Here is a 25627-nt window from a genome sequence, read left to right on the forward strand (position 1 = left end):
GGCCTAGCTGCTCTCAAAGCGCCAGATAAACATTGACTGTTGTTACAATGATGATTTTGTCTTTGGGACCCCAGCACCTGCCATGTAGTACGCAACTAATGGTTATGAAATTGTATGACCACTTGTTGGAAATGTAAAGACAGAAGAAAGGAACGCAAGGAAGGAAAGGAGGAAGGAAGAAAAGGAGGGAAAGGAAGAAAAGAAAAGGAAGGAATGAAAGAAAAAGGAAGGAAAGGAATAAAGGAAGGAGGAAAAGAAAAAAGGGAGAAGGGAAGGAGGGGAAAGAAAAAAGGGAAGGAAAAAAGAAAGGAATAAAAAGAAGGAAGGAAAGGAAGAAAAGAAAAAGAAAAGGAAGGAAGAAAAGGAAGGAAAAAGAATTTATTAAACACCTGCTGTATACCAGGCACTGTGCTCAATGCTTTACAAATATTACCTCATTTGATGCTCACAACAACCCTGGGAGGTAGGTGCTGTATTATGGCCATTTTACAGATCAGGAAACAGGGGCTGGGGTGATTCAGTGCCTTGCCTGGTGAGCGTAGGAGGCCTGATTTGACCCCAGCCTGGCCTCACTCTCTTTGACATTGCCTGTGTCTGGCATGTATAGAGCTGGGTGTGTGGGATCTCCCTTATTAGAGGGTAAGCTCCTTGTGGGCAGGGACTCTGTTTTTCCCTTCTCTGCAGCCCCATGCTGGGCACAGTGCTTGGTGGCACATTTATTGCTTAGTCAGTGTTTGTTGACTGACTCCCAAACCCAGCCCCGCCTCTGTCTGCCGGGCTAGGCTGTGTCCGCCGCCCCCTCTGCCCCTTGTCCTCTCCCCATCTGCCTTTTTGACAATCTCCTTAGAAAACTTGCTCTTCTGGCTCCGGAGCCGTGGCTGTGTGGCCTCCTCCCATGGGGGCATCACTGCCCCGGCTTCTCCCACATCCTGTCCCTCTCTCCTTTGGAGGGAACAATGAGGGTTCATTGTTCCTGAGGCTGGAATCTGCAAACTGAGCTCGGATTAGCCAAGTACGAGCTGGTGGCTTCCCCTCCCTGTACCCCCCCCCCCACCTCCAGCCCCACTCCCACTGGATCCTTGTAAATGTGGCTCTTTGTGCAACATTTGGTGTTGGAATGTTTCCGGGCTTGTGGCTCAGTGCTTTCAGAGATGGCCATGGCGCGCAGGACGCTGCCGTCCCCTGACCCCACCGGGCCAGGACGATGCCCCTTTCTGACCTTCTGATAGTGACTGACAACCCTAGGGATGGTTATGGCGAGGGGGAAGATCAGAGGTAAGGAAAAAGGGATGGCCAGGGCCCCAAAGGAGGGTTGAGTGTGTCCAGCAGGGTAAGATTTGGGGGGCCCTTGAACATGGATGGGGGAAAATCTCATCTTTATTTCGATCTAATGAATGTGTGTTTCATCCTATGCTTTTTAAAACATTATTCTGAGAAGGGCTCCTGAGGCTTCCCCAGACTGCCAAAGGGAGTCTGATCTAAAGAGACTGGGCCTGAGGTCTGAGTTCAAATCCTGCCTCAGACACTTACCAGCTGCGTGACCCTGGGCAAGTCACTTAACCTTTATCTTCCTCAGTCTTCTCACCTGTAAAATGAGGATAATAGCACCTACTTCCCAGGGTTGTTGTGAGGATCAAATGAGATGAGAGATCTGCGCCCCTCCCCGGCATGCCGTAGGCAGCATATAAAGTGCTAGCTATTATTATTAGTGTCTGCAGCAGTGTGTATTAAGCACTTATTGTATACTTAATGCTGGTCTAGGGGCTGGGGATAAAAAAGTCAAAAAGGAAATTCCCAGCCCTTAAGGAGTTTATTTTTTCCTGGCGAAACAAGGCCTGTACACAGAGAAATACAAAAGTTTATACGAAGGAATGAATGAAGAAGGTGGGAGAAGGTGGAACAGAGGATTTGGATTCAGAGGAACTGGGTTTGAATCCCAGCTCTGGAAGGTACCACCTGTGCGACCTTGGGTAAGACCCTTAACCTCTCTGGGCCTCAGTTTCCTCATCTGTCAAATGCCCTAGGAGGCCTCCATGGTCCCAACCAGTTCTAGATTTACAGTCTATGACTCTTAAGTTTTTTTTTTATCTGTCCCAGGCCTCAGTTTCTTCATTCGTAAAATGAAGATATTCTATCGATGTAAGAGGCAAAAGGAGATGTTACATGAAGGACTAGGTGACCGCAGAGGTCTCTGGTTAGCTCTGAGCCTGTGATCTTATTAGTCAAACATTTATTAAGTGCCCACTGTATTCCCGGCGCCATGGGATACCAAGAAATGGCAAAAACCAGTCCCTGCTGGCAAGGAGCTCACAGTCTGAATTTTATCACACAAAGTAATTTCAGGAGGGAGAGATCACTTAGACCTGGGGGATCAAGAAAGGGCTTGGCTGGGAGGTGGTGTCTAGAATGCCAAGTCTTTTGAGAGGGGGAGGGGGAGAGAAAGATTGGGAGGGAGGGAGGGAGAAGGAGAGAAAGACAGGGAGGGAGGGAGGGAGAGAAATATAAATGGAGGAGAAAAATAAATGGGAGAGGGGAGAGAAATAGAAAAAAAGGAGAGACAGGAAGGAGAGAGAAATACATGGGGGAGGGGAGAGAAATAGATAAAAGGAGAGAAACAGAGAGAGAAAGAGACAGGGAGAGAGACAGAAAGGAGAGAGAATAAATGGGGGAGGGGAGAGAAATAGAAAAAAGAGGAGAGAAAGACAGAGGGAGAGAGAGGCAAGGAGGGAGGGAGGAGGGACAGAGAGAAAAGGGAAAGAAATAGTGGGAAGAGGGGAGATAAACGGACAGAGAAATTAGGAGAGGAACAGCAGGGAGGAAGGGAGAGACAGAAAGGGGAGACAAATAGAGAGGGAAAGAGACAGAGAGAAAGGAGAGATATAGGGGAGGGGGAGAGAAATAGAGAAAAGAGGGGAGAGATAGGGAGAGGGGAAGAGAGAGACAGATAGAAAAGGGAGAGAAATAGGAATAGAGAGACAGAGAGAAAGGGAAGAGAAATAGATGGGGGGGGGGGGAGGAGAGAGAAGTGAGAGTGGGGAGAGGAGAGAAAAGGGAGTGTTTGGTTGGAGCTGCCAGGGCTTGGGCTATGCATGGCGTCCCTTCCAGAATGGATGGATGACAGAGCTTTGATTAGGTCCCTCTCCCTATATTAATAGTAACACCAATAATATTATCATGTCATGTGTCTGTGCACTGCGCTAAGCCCTAGGGTTATGAATTCAAGCAGTGTGTATTCTCGAAAGGGGAGCAAGGATTGAAGGGCTGGGAGGGCCGGGGGCAGGAAATGGGCAGCGTGGCTTGGGCGGGGGAGGGGGGGCTGGGCAGTTGCATGGTGGGCCCAGGGCTGGGTAAGATAAGGTGGATGCTCAGCAGTCAGAACCCAGACACCCAGAGCCTGTGGTTCAAGTTTGGCCTGGAGGAGTCTGGGGTGCGAGGTCATCCCCATGGCCACAATGACTTCAAAATCTAGCTCTAGCATTTGGGAAGGAGGGAGAGCTCTGTCGGTGGGTGGGAGGAGGGCAGCCAGAGTCATTGGAGGCAGGGCAGTGCAGTGGGTAGCGCGCTGGTTGTGGAGTCAGGAGGCCTTGGGTTTGAGTCCTGCAAGTCACCCAGCCTCTCTGAGCCGCAGTCTCCTTATCTATAAATGTAGGGGTTTGGACTAGAGAGGTGACCCGTGGGGCAGGTGCCTTCCACCTTCAGATCTAGGATCCAGTGGTTTCTGTTGCTTCTCTACTTCTCGAGCCTTTGCTGGATTTGGGGTCAGTGCACCTCTGGTCAGGTCCTTGCTCTGGTTATGTGTGACCTTAGGCTGGACACTCAGACTCTGGGCCTCAGTTGTCTAATCTGTGGGGGGATAAAAGTTTGTCCTAATGCCTCTGATGTCCCTTTTCAAGTTCACTTGCCCAAAACTGAATTTATATTTAATAAAATTAAAATATTTAAAAAATATTTTAGAAAAGAAAATACTTAAAATTTAAAAGTAAAATATTTAAAATTTAAAAATAAAATATTTAAATTTTAAAATAAATATTAAAAAATTTAAAATTTAAAATAAATACATTTTTTGAAGTTTATTTTTAGTTTTCAATATTTACTTCCATAAGTTTTAAATTTTTCCCCTCCCCCCTCCCTAAGATGGCATGCAATCTGATATAGGCTTTACATATACATTCCTATTAAACATATTTTCACATTAGCCATGTTGTATAGAAGAATTAGAATAAATGGGAGGAACCACGAGAAAGAAAAACAAAACAAAACAACCACAAAAAAAAGAAAATAATCTGCTTCGCTCTGGATTCAGTCTCCATAGTTCTTTCTCTGGATGTGGGTGGCATTTTTCATCATGGGTCCTTTAGAATTGTTTTAGGTCCTTGCATTGCTGAGAAGGGCTGAGTCCATCAAAGTCAGTCATCACACACTGTGGCTGTTACTGTGTACAATGTTCTCCTGGTTCTGCTCACTTCACTCAGCGTCAGTTCATATAAGTCTTTCCAGGATTTTCTGAAGTCTGCCTGCCCATCATTTCTTATAGCACAATAGTATGCCATTACATTCATATACTACAGCTTGTTCAGCCATTCCCCAGTTGATGGGCATCCCCTCAATTTCCAGTTCTTGGCCACCACAAAGAGAGTTGCTATAAATATTTTTGTACATGTGGGTCCTGTTCCCATTTTTATGATCTCTTTGGGATACAGCCCCGGAAGTGGTATTACTGGTTCAAGGGTATGCACATTTTTATTGCCCTTTGGACATAGTTCCAAATTGCTCTCCAGAAGGGTTGGATCAGCTCACAACTCCACCAACAATGAATTAGTGTTCCAACTTTCCCACGTCTTCTCCAACATTTACCATTTTCCTGTTTTGTCATGTTAGCTGATCTGATAGGTGTGATGTGGTTCCTTAGAGTTGTTTGGATTTGCATCTCTCTAATCAATAGTGATTTAGAGCATTTTTTCAGATGACTATAGATAGCTTTAATTTCTTCCTCTGAAAACTACCCATTCATATCCTTTGACCACTTATCATTTGGGGAATGACTTGCATTCTTATAAATTTGAGTCAGTTCTCCATATATTTTAGAAATGAGGCCTTTATCAGAGACACTAGTTGCAAAAATTCTTTCCCAGTTTTCTGTTTCCCGCCTAATTTTGGTTGCGTTGGCTTTGTTTGTGCAAAAACTTTTCAGTTTAATGTAATAAAAATTATCCATTTTGCATTTTGTAATGTTCTCTATCTCTTGTTTGGTCATAAATTCCTCCATTCTCCATAAATCTGACAGGTAAACTATTCCTTGGTCCCCTAATTTGTTTATAGTATCAGCCGTTATACTTAGATTATGTACTGATTTGTACTTTATTTTGGTATATGGTGTTTTCTTAAAAAGAAAAAAGCAAATTGAGCTCTTTATCTTTCCCCACCCACCCAACCCTCCTGTCTTTCCAGTTTTCCTATTACTGGGTTTACTGGTTATCATTGGGTTGTTTTTTTGTTTTTTTAGGAACTATCACCATTCCTGTAACTTTCCTATTACCACTAACCTCGTAGGGAGCCAGGCTCAAAAACTCAGTATCATCCTGGTCTTTTCATTGGACTCACCTGCCTCTCCAACGTGGTGTCCTATCTTGTCATTTCTACCTTTACAACATCCCTGGAGTGTGGGTCCCCCCCCATCACTCAGACAGCCCAAGCTCTTGTGCAGGCCCTCATCTCCTCACACCTGAACTATGGAAATAACCTCCTGGTTGATCTCCCTGCCTTAGGTCTCTCCCCACCCCGATCCAGGCGACCTTCCTAAGGAGTAGGTCTGGCCACGGCTCCCTTACTTAATAGGAGGCTCCCCATTCTTTCCAGGATGAAATCACAGTTGCAGTTGGTATTTAAGGTTCTTTATTACTCGACCTTTCTTTCCTGTGCATGCATCTTGTATACACCTAGTTATGTGCACATCGTCTCTGACATTACAACATAAGCTTCTTGAGGGCAGGCGTGGGTCTTGCCTTCCTTTGTATCTCCATTATTTATTTAGCACAGGGCCTGGCACATAGCCTTTACTTGAATGCTTGTTGACTGGCTGAGTGACCTGAAGCCTCAAGTCAGTGGTCCTAGCTCACCTCCAGCCCCTCACTGGTGCATTCCTTCCTGTGTTTTCCTCTGAAGCTGGGGCGTCCCACTGGCCATCACCGTAGCTGCTGTCGCTCTGAAGAAGATCGGCTATGACGCCTCCGACGTGTCCGTGGGCTGGTGCTGGGTCAACATCGAGGTGGAAGACCGGCTGCTGTGGATGCTGCTGGCGGGGAAGCTCTGGGAGATGCTGGCCTACGTCGTGCTCCCGGTGCTCTACGTTCTTATCAGGAAGCACATCAGCAGGGCGGTAGGTCCCCGGCCCTGTCACTGACCAGGGGGATGGAGGCCACCCTAGGACCATGCACACCAGTTTGGGCTTGCTGCAGCTGCTATGGAAGGGGGCTGTCTGGGGTGGGGGTGGGGCCTTGGTTTAGCAGGGTGAGGGCAATGCAAAGGGGGTGCGTGCCTGCGTGGAGGGGCGTGCAGTTAAGTCAGCAGTGAGCAGAATCCCACTGGGATGGCTTGGAAAGGCAGGTGAAATCAACGAACATTTATTAAGCATTTACTCCTTTTTGTGGGGCTTTTTATTTTTCTTTATCTCTAGCACTTAGCATAGTGCCTGATATACAGTAAGTGATTAATAAATGCATCTTAGTCACCTGCTGTTTTTGTCTTTTCCTTATCTGTCTAGCACTCAGCACAGTGCCTGGCATACAGTAAGTGCTTAATAGATGCATTTTTTAGTCACCTGCTGCTTTTTCTTTTTTTTTTTTGTCTCTCTAGCCCTTAGTATAGTGCCTAGTCTATACAGTAATTCGCTAATAAATGCTTGTTGATTGCCAGCCCTTGTCTTAGGCACTAGGGATACATTGATAAAAATTGAACAGCTCTCAAGGGCCAAGCGTTCTGAAAGGAGAAATGATATATACACAAAGTAGCGTATAAAAATGTCCAGTGCTTACAAGGCCATTTGACAAGGGAGACACAAGCAAGTGGGAGTGGGGGGAGTAGGACAGGAGAAGGCTCATGTAAGATCAACATATATTAAGCACCTGCTGTATATGTAAGGATTTGGGAGGATACAAAGAAGGAAAAACCACGAAGCTCCTGCTCAAAGGGATTACAATCTACTGGGGGCCGTGATAATAATATGTCTAGGGCATTGCAGACCTCAAAGCTTGCTATAAACGCTAGCTGTTAACGTTGTTGTGACATGTCCACAGGCAAGCATGGTACAGTTTGGATGGTGAGGGCCAAGGAGAGAGCCAGACAACGTGTCCCCAGAATTCCTCAGGAGGGAGAGAGTGCTTTCCGTTGGAGGGATCAGGGTAGGCTTCCTTCATGGAAGAAGCAGCATCTGGACTGAGGCTTGAAGGAAACAGACTTGAGCAAGTAGAGACGAAGCGAGGGTGTGTTCTAGGCCCTGGGGGAGAGGGCAGGATGATATCAGAAAGTTATTACTAGGAATCTTGTTTGACTGGAAGGTCGAGGGTGTGAAGAGAAGTCATGTGAAATAAAGCTGGAAAGCTAGGACAGAGCCAGACTGTGTATGGCTTTAAATGTCAGGCTGAGAAGTTTTGTGTGTTAACCTACAGCTGTAGGGAGCTAGAGAAGGTTTCTGAGCTGGAGAGTTAATTAGGAAGATTCTATTGATACCTGTAGGAAGGGAAAACTGGCAAGATTAGCTAGGAAGAACTGTAAGATGTCCTGATCATTTGTGGAAAAAAAAACCCAGCACCTCCCAGGACATAGCTCTAACGCTCGATGACCAATGGTAGATTTTTTTAAACCATTCCATCATTAATCATGCTCCCTAGAAGGTTTGTGGACCTTTAAAAAAAGCCATTGTGTTTTTTCATCCCACCAGCCCTGCAGTCCTGTCCTCTGGATCTAAAGCCCAGCTAAGCACAAGCTGTGATAAGAGAAGTTAAGACCCTGGTCTCTGTCCCCATAAGTTAACAGGCATTGGACAAAGGTTTCAGTCTTGAAAGCTTATGAAACAGTTGACAGTAGGAGGTTCACAAATCTTGGTGACTTAAGTTTGGAGTTCAGAATCCACTGGGAGGGGCAATGGATAGAGCACTTTCCCTTTAGTCAGGAGGACCTGAGTTTAAATTTGACCTCAGACCCTTACTAGCTGTGTGGCCCTGGGTAAGTCACTAATCCCAACTGCCTCCAAAAAAAAAGCCAATGGGTCTCTTATATCTGTTTTAAACGTGAATGTCTTGTTTATGAAACTAGCAGGGGATAGGAAGCTGAGAGAGGTGGTGCATTCATTGGAAACAGAATTAGGATTCCCCCCACCCCAGAAAGAGGCTTCCAGGCTAGAACAATGAGCTGAAGATTAAAATATGAAGTTTAATAGGAATGTAAAGTCTTGCATGGGAGTTCAAAACATCAGTGGGAAGATTTTGATGCACAGGCTCAATTAAATATTTTTTAAGCACCTACTATGTGTGGGGCAGCCAGGTGGTGTAGTGGGCAGAGTACCAGGCCTGAAGGCAGGAAGACTCATCTTCTTGAGTTCAAATCTGGCCTTAGAATATTTACTGGCTGTGTGACCCTAGGTAAGTCATGTGACCCTGTTTGCTTCAGTTTCCCCATCTGTTAAATGAGTCGGCGAAGGAGATGGCAAACCACTCCAGGATCTTTGCCAAGAAAACTCCACATGGGGTCACAGAGTCGGATATGACTGGAGAGGAAAAGACTCAGGAAGAACACAGTAACTGTCTTCAAGAGTGGAACGTGCTTCATATGGAAGAGGGATTCAGCTTGTTTTGCTTGGTCCCAGAGGGCAAAAATAGCAGCAACAGGTGGAAACTGCAGATAGACAGGTTTCCATTCAGCCCAGGAGAAAATTCCAAACAGCTGGATTCCTAACCACTGCCTCAGATTTGAATGGATTGCCTGGAGAGGTAGTGAGTCCTCTGCTGCCGGTGGGCTTTACAGAAGGGGCTGAATGATCATGCATCAGGCAGCGGATGCTGTCTCAGAAGCCCTGCTCCGGGTTGGAGTCGGGCTGGGTGACCTCTGAGGCCGGTGACAGTTCTCTGGTTCCCAGTACTCTGAGCTTCGCAGTCCTGTCTAGAGAGGACCCAGGCTCTCCGCAGCTGTCCATGGCCATCAGGAAACTTAATCCGTGCCCAGTATTTCAGACCGGAGCGTTCTGGGCTGTGCCCTGCTCCTTTTGAGAATTAAGACCTTTCGTTCTGCTTGAACCTGGAAGTTGACCACACCTCACCAGGCCTTTCCTGCTACAGGCCCACACTAGCATGTTGTAAGGGACACCCAGGGCACAAGCCATTTGGGTTGTTGACTAGATTTTTCTCCCTCTCCTAAGCCTTTTCTTCCTAAAAAGAGGTGACACGATAGATGATAACAAGATGGCTGACATCATGAAGGTCTGGGTTCAAGTGTCACCGCTGGCTCATGGTGGTTGAGTGGCCCTGGGCAAGCCACTCAACCTCTTTGCGACCGGGCCACTCTCTGAAGAAGAGTCTAAGTTATCTATTAATATTATGACAACAATTTGGAAAGACTTAAGAATTCCAATCAATACTTTAGGATCAACCGTAATTCCAGAAAACCCACGATATAGCATGTGGCCTTCCTCATACTAATATGCAGAATGAGACCCGAGGCTGGGGGCATGGCCAATATGGGAGATTTATTTCACTTGATTATATTTATATGTTACAAGAATTTTAATTATATATAATATACACATATGTACATATATTACATATCTACATATATGTATATATACATACTTAATAATTTTTTTAATTTTAGTTCACAACACTCAGTTCCACAAGTTTTTGAATTCCAAATTTTCTCCCCCTCCCTTTCCTCCCCTCACCCCCCTAAGACGGCATGTAATCTGACACAGGTTCTAATTTGATAATTTTTTTTAAATAAAAATCTTTTTTTAAAAAAGAGTAGCCATTACAGGCAGTTTTGCCCATCCTCAAGAACGAAGGGAGTTCCCATACTGGGAGTTCCCTATGCCAAAGAAATCCCAGGGATGGGACAAATCAAAAGCTTCTCCTTTACAAACCCACTCTGGGGCTCTGTCGTGGAATAGACGGAGTAGGGAATTCTCAAAGGATGTGCTGATGGAGTGCGCGCTCTCAAAACAGAAGAAGGGTCTTAAAGGTGGACCTGGCCATGGACTGTATTATGTATCTGCAAGTTTAGCCTGTTTTGGAGATGTTTATCAGTGCTGCCCAGAGGGTGGGAAGTTTTTCCAGGGGTATGAACTTGAAATCTGTGATCCCATGATCCTTCATGAGTTTGCTGTAGCTAAAAAATTGACAGAAACATAGGATCATAGATTTACAACAGGAAGGGACCTCAATGTCACTTAGGACCTGCAACCCCAAACTGAGGTCCCATGAAGAGGAACTGATGCCCCCCCGCCCCAAGGTCAGGAAGAAGAAGAGGCAGGATTGAACCCAGGCCTTCTCTCTCCAATCCTACTCTCTCTCCACTGCACCATGGCCCCATGGCATCATAGAGAGAGAACCAGCATTGGAGTCAAGAGGACCTAGGTTCAGGCCCACTGACAAATGCAGACTATGTAACCTTGTATATAACCATAGAACCTTGAGTATGTTGTTGAATCTAAGTCTGTTTCCTCATTCATAAAGTGGGCATCTGTATAGGGGACAGAGTGCTGAAGTCAGGAAGGCCTGAGTTCAAACCCAGTCTCATATACTTACTAGCTCCATGATCCTGGGCAGGATGCTTAACCTCTTTTTGTCTCAGTTTCCTGATCTGTGAAATGTAGATAGCAGTATCTACTCCCCAGGGTTGTTGTAAGAGTAAATGAGATAATATTTGTAAAGTGCTTTGCAAATCTTAAAGTGCTATATGACTTCTATTATTAGTATTATATCTAGTGAATACATTGGTTAATTTGTTGTTTTTCAGTTGCTCTCATTTGTTTCTAACTCTCCGTGACCCCATTTGGTGTTTTCTTGGCAGAGATCCTGGAGCAGTTTGCCGTTTCCTTCTCCAGCTCATTTTACATATGAGGAAACTGAGGCAAACAGGGTGAAGTGACTTGCACAGGGTCACATAGCTAGTAAGTGCCTGAGGCCAGATTTGAACTCATGAAGGTAAGTCTTCTTACCTCCAGGACTCTGGCACTCTATCCACTGCTCCATCTAGCTGACCCCACCTCCACCCCAGTAATTAATTAACAGCCATTACCCTCTATTTGCTAGGCACTGTGCTAGGTACTGAGAAGGGAAACAACACAGATGGAGAGAGACAGAGAGACAGAGACAGAGACAGACTTGCAGTCAGGAAGACTTCAGTGTCCTGAAAACTGTAAAACTTTACGGTGGAGATTAGTGGCCAAATTACATCAGTAGAAGGCATTTGTACACCAGAGGTTCCCCAGACGGATGAAATCACAGACCGCAGTTCATGAAGACCATTTACTTAGGGCTATGATCTCCATCAGTGGAGGGAAAGCCCCCTCCAAAGTCAAGGCTTTTGAATGCAGTCTTCAGCTCTTCTCTCCATGGGGGGTGCCTGGCTTCCTTGTCCACAGCTCTGCTTCCTGCTGAGCTCAGGACGGTATTTGCCAACTCTGGTATTTAAAGGAGCTCTGATTGCTCTAATCAGGATATATTCCATAGGACAGGCAGCTGCCACAAAGTGGCTAGAATACCAGATTTGAAGTCACAAGACCTGGGTTCAGATTCCCCCTCTTTTGGCACTTTTTAGCTGTGTTAATTATAAGTAATCACTTGCCTTTCTGAGCTGTATTGCGACAACATACTTTCGAAAGCACTAAAGAATTTTTTTTCATCTGTAAAATGGGGATAATTAATGGTGTCTACATCACAGAAGTGGACTATGAGGATCAAATGAGATAACATGTAAATCGCTTTGTAAACATGAGAGTGCCATACAAGTACCTGCTATTTACCATCAATATTATTTTTCTTTTTTTATAGTATGTTATTTTCCCCAGTTGCATGTCAAGAAAAGTTTTAGCATTCATTTTTATAAGATTTTGAGTTCCACATTTTTCTCCCTCCCTCCCTCCCCTCTTCTGAAAATGGTAGGCAGTTCGATATAGTTTATACATGTGCTATCATGTAAAAATATTTCCATATTAGTCACAGTTGCGAAAGAAGAAATCAAAAGAGAAAAATGCCATGAGAAAGAATAAAGTAAGTGAAAAAAATATGCTTCGATCTATGTTCAGAGACCATCGACTCTTTCTCTGGATATGGATAGCATTTTTCTTTGTGAGTCCTTTGTACTTGTCTTAGATCATTGTGTTGCTGAGAAGAGCTGAATCTTTCATAGTTGATCATCATACAATGCTTCTGATACTGTGTACAATGTTTTCCTGGTTCTGCTCATTTCACTTTGTATCAGTGTATACAAGTCTTTCCAGGATTTTCTGAAATCTGTCTGTTCATCATTTCTTATAGCACGATACTATTCCATTCCATTCACATACCACACCTTGTTCAGCCATTCCGCAGTTGATGAACATCCCTTCAATTTCCAGTATTTTGCCACCATGAGAGGAAACTGGGGGGGGGGAAGATTTAAGCCACTGCTATAAATTTGTAGTCGCTACCATTATTCATCTTGTTATCTCATTGACTTGGGAGTTCCTTCCAAAAGTACAGTTCTCAACCTGTCCATGTCTGCCCATCCTGTGCCACTTTTGTCCATTTCCTTTCATAAGGTCACCGTGAAGATTCCACCCAGTGTGAGGAGGCCCTTCTCAATTTCTCCTGACATTGTGAAGATCTGGATTTGAATGCTACACTTGACAAAAATTTGACTTCCTTCCCAAGCACAGACAGATGGCTGCCCAGGACAACCTCTCCGTAAAGTCTTATGAAGATGAATGATGAATGATTATGAGTAGACGGTAAAGAAGAGAGAGGCAGGGGAAGGTCAAACTGGTCTAAAGAGAGCGTTGTAAGAATTCCAGCTGAGCGAAGCAATCCTAAGAGCATTTAAGGATGAAAATGAAGGGAAGACAAGAACTTTTCCAAGAAGAAAAAATTATAACGATGACTGCTAACTACTTTTACTACCAAGAAGAGTAGGACCACCACACGTGGACTCTCCCTTCACTTCCAGATGTGCTTGCTGGTAGAAATGGCCCTCAGAAAAATAAAGATGGGAAAAACAGCTGGAATGGGAAAAGTGTATTTAGGAAAGATCTATGCAGAAGAAGACACAGTTATGAGGATACTAAGGGACTGAAGAGAGGGAAAATACCAATAGTGTGGGGAAAATATTTCAGACATTGTTAATGCAAAAAAGAAAGGGATAACTAAGAAAACAATAACTAGTTCTATATTTACTCACCCACCTATATAAAATCTTTATTAAGTCATTCGTATACAAACAGAAGCACCTTCAGTGAGATCATTTGTAGGGGACAAGAAGGCTTTTGAAAGCAATATTCAAAGATGGGTCACAGCTTTACCATTTCACAGTTGACTGAAAGATGTAGACAATATGAAATCTCATTGTGCCTGATGTCTGTTGATTATGAGAATTTATTTGATTTGGTGGAGAAAAACACTTCCCTAAAGGTTTTTTTTCCCAACACGATATCTTCCATCAAATCATCCAAGATTTCTTGAAAGAGAAATCCACAAAAATAACGTTCTTCAACAACTCTTAGATCATAAATCTCTGGGACATAAAACAGGAAGAATGTATGTTGGTGCCGTAGACCAGGAAGATACAGTTTAGAGTCCACACTGAAGAGGGCTTCCCTGTGGTTAGTGAGGTTCTCTAGACAATCATGTTGGTGGAACCTTCTAGAAGAGGTCTGTAACTACTCGAAAAGTCTATTTGTGCTGGAAAGTCCACATGACTGAGGAATGCCCGTTGCCCAGATTGTGGATGGTGTTGGCCCCGAAAGACTAGAGAAGAGACGTCGGTACCTACTGACTCACCTGCCTCTTTTTCCATTCCTATAAAATCTTTGAGAATGATTTGTACATGTAGCAAAGGTATTATTGACTTCTTAAACAATATGTGAGAACAGAGAAGGGTTTTCATGGACTGTCTTCATCCATGCAAGTGCAGGGAATGCAAGATTGCCCTGTGTTTATTATTTACTGATTGTTTCAAGAAACATTTGATTCGGTTGAGTCAAGTCTGGTCAACCCAACAAGGCTGTTATCTCAATTGATCCTCACAGAAGCCCTGGAAAGGATTCCCGTATTACAGATGAGGAAACTGAGTCAGCCAGTGATTAAGTGACTTGCTGGGGAAGTGTTCGAGGTCACATTTGAACTCAGGTCTTCCTGATTCCACGCCCCGTGCTCTATCCACGGCACAAGCTAGTTCCCTTGCAACATAGTTACTCTGTATAATATATTTTCTATCATTTGCATGTGCTTATTTGCATACACATCCCCACCCATGGATAGAACATAAGCTAGGGTAGGGACTCTTTCATTTCTGTTATTATAGCCCCAGGGTTTAGGACAGTGCCTGGGACATGGTGAGTAGTTAAAGAAATGCTTGTTGAATGAACAGTCCTGTCGGGTCAAGTCCAGGGTAGAATGTAAGCTCCTAGACACAGCATCTGTTTCATTTTCCCTGATACCTTGTGAAGGACTTGGCACCATGCAAGGGTGGGATACCTGCGGCCTGGAGGCTTCTTGTGGCCCTTTAGGTCCTTAAGTGCAGTGCTTTGATGAATCCAAACTTCACAGAACAGATCCCCTTAATAAAAGGATTTGTTCTGTAAAACTTGGACTCAGTCGAAAGGCCGCACCTAAGGACCTAGAAGGCCTCGAGGCCTCAGGTTCCCCACCCCTAGTATAGGTGCTTCAGAAATGTTTGTTGGAAACCACACAGACTCTTTTCCATCAGTGGGTCTCCCATATTTTAAGATCATACAAGATTCCTTAATAGATAATGACATAAGAGAAGTCTGTTCAGTGATTCATTCGTTATTAATAGGCCCCTAAAACAAGAAGACCTCTACTCCCCAAGGGTGCCCCCACTATCACCACCCCATGAAGGTCTGGCACCGAGTCCAAATAGAATGGAGATGTGCCGGTGATGGTGAGGTCTTCCCATCATTCCTGTTTGTGAATGGCATTGTGCTGTTTGCCCAGGAAGTGGCGTAAAAAAGATATAATCCAGGAACTGTATGACAGAAGAAAGGAGGGCCTGTGCCAAGTTGGAGAGCTAAGAGTCCTCTGCTTAGCAGAATTGAGAGAGAAAGGTCTCCAGCATGTCAGGTGGAGCCTCAGTGGTCTTCATGTGATCAGGACCAATCTAGGATGAAAGGCGCAGGTGTGCTTCAGTCTGGCCTCTCCCAGGAAATATCCACATGGAAACCCTGGAAATAGTCAACGGAGTGGCTCACATAAATCAGTGCTATTGGGGTCTCTTGGGGAACTGCAGACCACAAAACTCCTACCCCCATCAGTGGGGGCCCTGAGTTGTTAAGGGGCTTGCTTAGGGTCACACAGTCAAATATATGGCAGAACTTGGTCTTCCTGACTAGGTCTAGGGCAAAGAGTTAAAAATAAATGTCCCAGGCACAAGAATCCGTTTTGCATGAGAGCCTAGTGAAGGGGTGAGGAACCTGCGGCCTTAAGGCCACATGTGGCCTTCTAGGCCCTTAAGTGCATCTTTTTGACCAAACCCAAATTTTACAGAACAGATATGTGGCCTTAAGGCCGCAGGTTCCCCACCCCTGATCTAGTGCATTCTGAAGTTCTGCCTGACTCGTTTGTCCTGATTCCTCAGCTGGGGCTCTGCTTGGGGTGAGCTCCTTTGCAGAGGAGGAAGTGACCACAGATCCCACCCCCCCAAATTGTGGCTGAGGTGGGAGAGCTGTAAGGAAGGCAGGCATTGAGCTTCCCTTAGGCCTAGATTTAGAACCAGAAGAGACCTTTGAGGTCATCTAGTTCAAATTGAGGTCACCTAATTATGGAGAGAGGACAGTGGGCTTGAATCCAGGCTTAGCAGAGGTCCTAGTGGGTCCTAGCTTCCTCCCAGTGAGGACATGGACCTGCCCTGGGTTAGGGAGGTAATAAGTGGCAAAGTCAGGACTTGAACCCAGGCCCTCTGACTCCAGATGCAGCTGCACCAAGCTGCCTTCTCCCAGTAGCTGAGCCAATCAAGAAGTATTTAGTAAGTGCCTACTGTGTGCTAGGCACTTTGCTAATTAATAAGCTCTTGTGGGGCAGGGGCAGGTAGGACAAATACTGGGTCTCCCTGTCTCACCCACACTGGAAATTCAGACACTCATGGGCCGCTATACCCATCTCAATACCAATTGGCTCCAAAGCTTGAACCTGCTTTGGTTTTTCCTCCTGGATCAGTTCAGTCCTCCTTAGGCAGCCTGGTAGGCCATTTCCTTCCTGAGGGGTTCCCTATATTGGTGCTAGACTTTGGACATCTCATTGGCCTAACCTTAGAGGAGTTCAGGACTCTAGAATTCAAGCAGTCGGGCCCAGCCTCCCCCAGGGAGCAGTGGGACTGCCGTCATTTCCTATGTGCCAGGCCCTGGGGAGGGAAAAACAAAAAAAAGTAAAACATTCACTGCCTTCAAAGAGCTTCTGATCTCTCCCCCCGCTCCAGCCACCCTCCATTGGGTCCCAGGCTAACAGATGCAGCTTGATCAGGGTCGGTTTTGTTTTCCTACACAACTGTAGGCTGGGGCTGACTCCCAGCTCCTTGTTCCTCAGGGGCTGGGCTCAGCACATGGTATTACCCGCGTGTGGCTGCTTTTCTGGGGGGACGGTGGGGGGGACCACCAGATGCCTTACATGGGCTTCCTGAGGCTATGGGAAAGAGCAGGTGTTCTCAGAAGCCCAGCTCTCTGCTTCCCTCCCGTCTCTTTAATTCAGGTCAGTAAACCTTGATCTAGCACTTCCTGCATGTTGGACACCATGCTAGACACCAAAACTGGAATAGCTCTCCCTCAAAGGGTTTCCGTTCTTATTTGTATCAGGTTAGGTAAATACCAGATCTGTGCGGACTCATTTTAAGAGGGAGAGAATGCTCATATGGGTGCGGGAGAGGCCAGGGAGGGCCTTGTGACCAGGAACATGCTTGTCCACTGTCCACAGCACGCCGCACTCTCCGAGTACCGACCCCTCCTGGCCGAGACATACGCTTGTCAGCACCGGACCTCGGTAGCAGATAAGAAGCTCATTCTCATCCCTCTCATCTTCATCTGCCTACGGGTCTGGAGCACTGTCCGATTCGTCCTCACCCTCTGTAACTCCTCTGCTGTGCAGACGCCTGTGCTGGTGGTCTTACATGTAAGTGGGGGGCCCTGCCTCGGATATGCAGACTGAGCAAGTTCCCATGGTGTGTGTGTTCAGGACTGCTGTCCTCTATCCAAAAGTGGAAAAATAGGAATGACCCGAAGAGCCACCAGGCCAGTTATATGTAGATCTTCCCCAAGGGCATCTCTGGAGGGGGACGTCTCATCTACCCCTCACCTCCCCCCCACCAAAAGAGCGTAGAGAGGTGAGCTCCTCTCCTCCCCTCCTTTCACCTCCCCTCCCCTACATGTCCCCTCCCCTCTCCTCTTCTGTGTCCCCTCCCCTCTCCTCCTTTCCCCTCCCCATCTCCCCTTCCCCTCCCCTCTCTTCCTTTCCCCTCCCTATCTCCCTTTCCCCTCCTCTCCTCTATGTCCCCTCCCTTCCTTTCCCCTCCCCATCTCTCCTCCCCTCTCCTCCTTTCTCCTCTCCATCTTCCCTTCCCCTCCCCTCCTTTCCCTTCCCCATCTCCCCATCCCCTCCCCTCCTCTCCTCTCCTCTATATCCCCTCCCCTCTCTTCCTCTCTCCTCCTTTCCCCTCCCCACCTCCCCTTGTCCTCCCCTCCTCCCCTCTATGTCCCCTCTCCTCCCTTCCCCTCCTCATCTCCCCTTCCCCTCCCCTCCTCCCCTCTACGTCCCCTCCTCTCCTCTCCCCTCCTCTCCTTCCCTCTCCTCTCCTTCCTTCTCTGCAGACCTTATAGAAATATCAGTGGTGATGATGATGTATGTTGGTGAGAGGAAGAGTCTGTTCTAGAGAGGGTTAACCTAACCTCCTGAAGTCCCTGGGAAGATAATTATGAACAGACTTAGGGCTACTCTGGGGCTAGAGGGATGAGAATGGGAAGGATCATGGGATCTCTCAGAGGCCATTTAGTCCAACCCCCTCATTTTACGGGGCAGACACTTACTAGCTGTGTGACCCTGGGCAAGTCACTTAACCCTGCTTGACTCAGTTTCCTCATCTGTCAAATGAGCCAGAGAAGGAAATGGTAAACCACTGCAGTATCTCTGCCAAGAAAACCCCAAATGGGGTCATGAGGAGTTAGATATGACTGAAAAGTGAAGCAACAATCACCGCCTCATTTTTACAATTGAAGAACTTAGAGGCCTGGAGAGGGTAAGGGACTTGACCAAGGTCACCTGTGTAATAAGTAGCATTGGCACCCAGGTTTTCACACTGCAAATCCAGCTCATCACCAGGGCCCAGGACCTGCTTTTTCCACATCTGGAAGGGCACCTTCCAACTCCGAGTGAATGCTTTTCCTCTTCTGCCCTGGCAGGGAATCGGGAACACATTCCAAGGAGGTGCCAACTGCATCATGTTTGTCCTCTGTACCCAGGCGGTCCGAGACCGACTCTTCTCTGTCTGTTGCTGCTGCTGCCAGCGCTTGTGTCCCTCTCTGGAGAATCCCGATGGCGATTACAGAGGCCCCTTGCCCCCAAGGACAGAAGAGTCCCAGCATTCTAAATAGACCCCAGCCCTCTTGTTGCCTAAATCTTTGGGTGGCTTCTGGTTTCCGGGAATGCCCCCCCCCCTTGAGCTGTGAGTCCTTGCTGGGGGTAGTGACTTTGGGCAGGGGATTGGGTTGCTCGTAGAGCGTGTATTTGCTGCTCATAGGTTTTTCATTTGCCTGTTCCCGAACATGGGGGTGGAGGCCGTATGCGCCAGTTCCACTGTGTCCTGGGACTCTTGGGCACTGCTTCCCCATGTGACCTGCCCCATGGGAGGTCAGGGAGCCTCTGACTGCGGCACACACACACACACACACACACACACACACACACACACACACACAGCTTAGTAGGTGGAGAAAAGGAAGCCAAGTCTCAGGGTCTCACTCACCGACTTGATATTCTGCATGAGTGTTACTGGCCAAGCAGGGAGGGTTCATTCATCTTTCTGAAACTGTGTGCTCCCCTCTATGAGCTGAGAGACCTCCCCCCCTATCAGAGAACATGGGGGAGAGGAGGTTGGTGGTAAATGGAGTCCCCCCAACCATATGATTCCCAGGAGCCATCCTAGACCTTCACTCCATGGCAGGAAACTTGAAGAAGGCCAGCCTCTGTTTACACAAAGTGTCCAAGAACCTAGGAATTGCAAAAGATTTCTAGGAAGTCTCTGGGTGCCTGATTGCAGCAAAACCCCAGCTGAGAGTGTCTGATGGGGAACATTCCAACTGAGAGCAGGAGTTGTTTGCTACCTGAACCTGCATAGCAAAGCTCACCAATCCCCCTAATTGTGGGTGGGTCATCTTTGGGTCTCCAAGGGAAGCCTGAATCCGTTGATGCCTTTAGCATCAACACCCTATGGGTCATATCTGGCACAGATACTTGCTTCGGACCCCTTGAAGAGTTGACCAGAGCTGCGCCAAGAAGAGGCTTTTCTTCGGATTTTTGTGTGTCATGGACTCCTATGGCAGCCTAGAAAAGCTTATGGAGCTCTTTTCTGAAAAATGTTTTTAAGTAATTGCGGGCAATGCTAAATTTCAGTGAGAGGCTAAGTGAAAATAAAGATGTGATTTTCTTTCCTCCTTCAAATTCACAGACACCTCCACCCCCACCCCCATTTATCCATGGGCTGGACCCTGGGTTGAGAAACCCTTGTCTAGAACTAGACAGCCTAGAGGCCCTTATCATCCCTTTTATGAGGATAGTATTCGAAGAAAATGCTGGAAGAGTAAAGTCACTTTTTTTCCTTAGGCAATTGAGATCTGGTTCATTAACCCTTCTTGTGTTGGTTTTTGCTACTTCACACTGACTTGTGTGGTGGAAAAAGCCATCTAGAAAGCAGATGAATAAATGACTTGCTAGTTCCTTTTGCCCTCTCCCTTCCCCTCCCCTCGCCAGACAAATACCAAAATACCACAGAGTGTTGCGGGGCAGGGGAGCTGAGCGCCAAAGATAGACTTGCTGGCTTGGCAGATTTGGGGGGAAGTGATGATATGGGCCCCAAGGCCTGCCACTGACATTTCAGGGGACAAAAAGACCGGGAATAAGCTTCTCTGGATGTAACCGCTCACTTGGCCCAACTTCCTTCTTCTTTTTTTTTTTTAAATTCCGGAAAGCAATTCCCCCAACCCCTCAACTCTCTTAGTTATCTTAATGGTTTCCGACACCCTGGGCACCAAATAGCCAGTTAGGCCTAAGACTATGCTACCAGTAGCCCTTCCCAGAGAAGTGGGACCAACTCCAGCAAATACCAGGTTAGACTGCGTCCTGTTCTGTGGAACACAGCTAATAATAGCTTGTCAAAGTTTGCAAAGCACTCTGTGTTCATGCTCTCATTTGCTCCTGTGAGGGAGTTGCTATTATTAGCCCTGCTTTGCAGATGGGATAGCTGAGGCTCAGAAGTGACTTGCCCAGGGTCACAAATCACAGAGATGGGGATTTTTCAAACCCAGGTTTCCCCGTCTCTAAGGCTGGTGCTCTGTATTCCACCTGGATCCTGCAGGGAGACGATGGGACTGGGAACAGAGACAGGGAAGTGGGGCTAAGAAAGTGAAAATGCAGGCTCGCCTACGGTGGTTGCTCCTTCAGGTGACTGTGGGCGCTGCAGAAAGGAAGCCGGATGTTTCCCATCCTCTTACTGATACTCAGAATTAAAAACCATCGTCCTGCTGCGTTATCTTGATTCCTGTTTTGCTGGTAACAAACTTTTTCAGAGACAGGAGACCTGTGAGTTGACGATAAATACTTTTGGTTCCTTTTATAAACAGTTCCATTTATGGAAGTGAGTGGGTGTTTGAATTTTTACCTTTGGCAGGGAATGAAAAAAGAACAACCCCAAATCTTTAAATGTATTAAGTCACTGTGCTAAGCGCTTTGCAGATATCAGCTCATTTGAGCCTCACAACAACCCTGGGAGGTGGGGGCTATCATTACCTCCATTTTACAGATTAGGAAACTGAGGCAGACAAGTGAAACCCAGGGTCATGCTGCCTGAAAGTGTCCCGGTGAGATTTTGAACTCAGCTTGCCCACTCTATCCCTATGCGCAGTGGCGCCACCTAGTGGCCTACATGATATCTGCAGTCTCTTAGAGTTCTAGTATAGGAGCCTTCATCTCTGAAAAATGAGCAGGGATAGGAATCAGTTTCTCCCTCTAACACTTACCAGCTGTGTTACCCCGGGCAAGTCACTTCACTTTTGTTTGCCTCAGTTTCCTTATCTGTAAATTGGGGACAATGATGGCACCTACCTCTCGGTATTGTTGTGAGGTTTGAGATAATAATTGGAAAACCCTTAGCATTGTGCTTGGTATGTAGTAAGTGCGATATAAACGTTAGCTATTATTTTTATTATTATGATTTTTTCCCTTTTCCTCAACAGGTAAGGCTTTGAAAACTGACCTGCATTTGGAGCCTACGGCTCAGGAGCCTCCCTGTCAGAGCTCAACCCCTTGAGGGAAGAAGGGAGGGAGGTTTCACCCATGTCCGCCCTTTCTGTCCTCCCCAGAGGTCCTCACCAAGATGTTAATCGGACGCCCTCTCCCTTTAGTGCCCTCCACTCCCAGCCCCTTTTTTCCATCAAGCCCCTAGTTAGGATTCCTTTTCTCCAGGTGTGCAGAGGGGCAGGGAATGCATGCTGGCATCCCCTTCCATGCCCAGGGCAGGTTGGCAGGAAGTCTCAGCCCTGGCCCATCCTTTGTGCAGTGATGTGGGGAAGCTGGGATGACAGCAACTAGTCAAAACCTGCCCCTGTGACCCTTCCCTCTTGGAGAGTATAATAGCATTTAATTTAAAATGTAATTCTATCTTGGGAGCAGGGTTTTAAAAACCCTGAAACCTCTTGACTAAATAATATGCCTTTACCAGGTGTTCTTGCCACCTATGGCCCAGGTTCTTCATGGAGTCTGCAGCTTAGACCTACCCAGGCTGCCCCATCTCTTCCTTTCCAGGGGTCAGAATAGCCATGAAGAATGACCGGATGACCCCAATGCTTTTGGATGCAGCCCTGGGCTAGCCACCCCTCCAGTGGATTTCACTCCCTTTGCCAAAGTGCTCTTAATTGTGTTCATCTGAAACACAAATTCTGAAGGGTGCTTGGAGCCCCTTGGAGTGTTTTTCTGATCCTTTCCCATTTTCTAACCGATTTACCAGACAAATGCCTATTTCTTTGTGGGGGATGGTTTCTGTAGAGAAATGATTTTTATTTCTGCATGGACAGGGTCCTCTCGTCAACGACAGGGAAAACACATTTTTATAAAGTCCTCGTTGTAACTCAATAAACTGCTATGTGTTCATGGGAGTTGTATTTGGAGGGAAGGATGTTTGGGAACAACCCCAAGGCTTCCTATGTTTGTTGATGATTCCAGGGAGGAAGGGAGATAGGACAGCACAAAGAATGATGGGTTGGGAATCAGCTTTAGAGCTGGGACAGACATGGAGGGTCATGGAATCCAGCCCTTTCATTTTATAGAAAAGGAAACTGAGGACCCAAAGGTAACATGACTCTCAGTTGAAATCCAGATTTTCTTAACTCCAGGTCCAGAGCTCTGTTCCTTAAAAGAGAGATGTGAAGAACCAAATTAAAGTGTAACTGGGAAATATTTTAACAAAATAAGTAAAAACACAATAGGTAATGTTAATACTGACAGTTCTGAGCTTTACAAAGTGGACTGCTACTTAAAGTGATTTTTTACCTAAAGTGAATTTGCCCTTAGCCTCCCACTTCACTTAGCGGCTAAGTCTTAGCCTATAGAATAATTGTTCAATCATGGCCCACTCTCCTTGACTCCATTTGGGGTTTCTGTGGCAGAGATACCAGAGTGGTTTGGCCATTTCCTTCTCCAGCTCATTTTACAGCCTATATGCCAAAGGCATACCCCTCAAAATACCTTTACGCAAGTCAGAAAATGGACCAAAACGCCGACATATTAAATACTGTCCCAGGAAAATAAACAGAATTATGAAAGTTAAAGTTAGTGACAAAGTATGCACAGTACTGTAACGTAAAGTTGACATAGGTGTTCAGTGTGCTGCCCCTTCCCCACCCACTACCCACAGCCTTTATCACTCGTGGTTGGTTGTGCAACTTTTATGAAGCTACTGAGAGATGTTTGGAGAGTTGCTTTTTTTCCCTCATACAATATTATCCTCAACTAGTCTCTAAACTTTTAAAAATTTTGAAGTATTTGGATCTATCTTTTGAATACAAGAAAAAAGTTAACTCAAATGATAAAATGTTTCTACCAACTGTTTTGTTGTGAACCTTTATTGACTTGGAAAATCACATAGTAACATTATCTATGTTCTATTTTATGTTTTTATTTTGTTAATTTTATTGTTTTATTTTATTTTGTTAGATATTTCCCAATTACACTTGAATCTAGTTCTGGTGGCACATGGGAGGGTTGTGGGCCCTACGTACGGGCCTCATGTTTGACGCTTACTTGTAGAATTTACACCGTTAGAAGAGAAGTTAGCTCTTTCCTTCCTTCCCCTTCCCTTCATTCTTTCTAACTTGCTCAGGCTTGAAGTGAAGAGACAGCTCAGTGCTGGACAACCCTCTCTCTGATGGCAACCAGGTGGAGAAATAGATAGCCTCCTGGGTCTGGAGGCAGGAAGATCTGAGTTGAAATCCAGCCTCGGATACTTACTGGGTGAGCTTGGGCAAGTCACTTAACCTCTGTGTGCCTCAGTTTCCTGATCTGTAAAATGGAGACAACACCTACCCCCCAGGGTGGTTGTAAGGATAAAACGAAATAATATTTGTAAGCCTTTAAATAAGAATATTAATACTAGCTGTTATCATTTCTGTCGCCATCAGCCCAGGCACTTACACCTGCTCTGTTTCTGTCTGACCTGATGCCCCCTTGCTCTCCAGCAGCTTACCATGTTAATATAGAAGTTAGTGTGGGCGCTAGACAGGCTTAGCTCACTGAAACTCAGAGCTCCTGAGCGCAAGAGATCCACCAGCCTCAGCTCCCTCAGGACGATTGCAAGTCTATGTCACCATGCCCAGCCTAAACTCAGTCTTCTTGCCACCCCACCTCCCATCCACTGCATTCCTCCCCTCCCCAGCTCCCTCTGATGCAGATGCTTTGGTCACTCCTGTTCGCAGAATCCCAGATTTAGAGCTGGAAGGGAGCTGTGAGGCCCACCGGGTCCAACCCCTGCTCCCTTGTTTTACAGGAAAGGAAACTGAGGCCTGGAGTCCTGGAAGTAGTAAGTGCTTTAGGACAGGATTTGAACTCAGGGTCTGAGTCTTGTGCCCTATTCTGTGCCCTATCCTGTTCCTGACAAGGGAAACAAGAAAGGCTTAATCATATGAAAAACAGCAACAGAGAGCCCTTCCCATGGGGAGTGTGTGTGTGAGTGTGTGTGTGTGTGTGTGTGTATAGAGGGTAGGGTAGCAGCATTATTTGTAGGGACATGGGGTTCAAGTGCTCAGCTTCCCTGGCAGGAATTGGTCCCAGGCGGCCTCACAGCACTGGCAGTACAGATGTGTAATGGGCACAGCCTTGATTCTCTGCAGAGGAGGGCAGAGCCCCTTCTGCTGTGGGATCAGACCTGTGGCTTCCACGTGGTGGGCCAGACACACACACACACACACACACACACACACACACACACACACACACCCTAGAGACAAAGTGACCAACTGTGGGCAGTGCAGTGGGAGCTGGGAGCAGAGACAGTGTGCCCAGAACTCTGGGAAGCTGATTTGTGGAAGGCTGCCCTGGAGGTTGGGAGTGATCACACAAGGCAGGAAGATTTGAACTTGGTCTCTCTTGGCTCCATTTAACACTACCTGTCCTCAGGTTGCTTCCTCATTAACTTCATCTGAGGTTACTAAAAACATTTTGGGGTGCCTCGTAAACTTATGGGCTGCTAGGTGGCGCCATAGTGCATACAGTGCGGGGCCTGGAGTCAGGAAGACTCATCTTGCTGAGTTCAAGTCCTGCCTCAGACACTTAGGAGCTGTGTGACCCTGGGCAAGTCACTCAACCCTGTTTGCCTCAGTTTCCTCATCTGAAAAATGAGCTGGAGAAGGAAATGGCAAACCACTCTAGTATCTCTTCCAAGAAAACCCCAAATGGGGTCATGAAGGGTCAGACACAACTGAACAACTAAAACAGGCTTTAAAAGTCAACGGTTTAAGGGACAACTAGGTGGCACAGTGAGTAGAGCACCGGCCCTATAGTCAGGAGGACCTCAGTTCAAATCCAGACTCAGACACTTGACATGTACTAGCTGTGTGACCTTGGGCAAGTCACTTAACCCCAATTGCCCTGGTTTCTCCCTCCCCCCTCAAAAAAAGTCA

The 25627-nt window shown here is 46.4% G+C and overlaps 1 protein-coding gene across 1 annotated transcript in view; it reads left to right on the forward strand.

Annotated features, from left to right (window-relative positions):
* The window catches only part of GPR157 (G protein-coupled receptor 157), a 39464-nt gene extending 16860 nt beyond the window's left edge, over positions 1–22604 (forward strand). Inside the window, exons 2-4 of the mRNA XM_036747273.1 lie at positions 6163–6376; positions 17166–17360; positions 18644–22604. Coding sequence (XP_036603168.1) covers positions 6163–6376; positions 17166–17360; positions 18644–18835 — 601 coding nt within the window. The 3' untranslated portion in view covers positions 18836–22604. The remainder of the gene's footprint in view (positions 1–6162; positions 6377–17165; positions 17361–18643) is intronic.
* Positions 22605–25627: the final 3023 nt, after the last annotated feature.

This window comes from Trichosurus vulpecula, chromosome 2, assembly GCF_011100635.1.
Source record: "Trichosurus vulpecula isolate mTriVul1 chromosome 2, mTriVul1.pri, whole genome shotgun sequence".
Lineage (NCBI taxonomy): Eukaryota > Metazoa > Chordata > Mammalia > Diprotodontia > Phalangeridae > Trichosurus > Trichosurus vulpecula.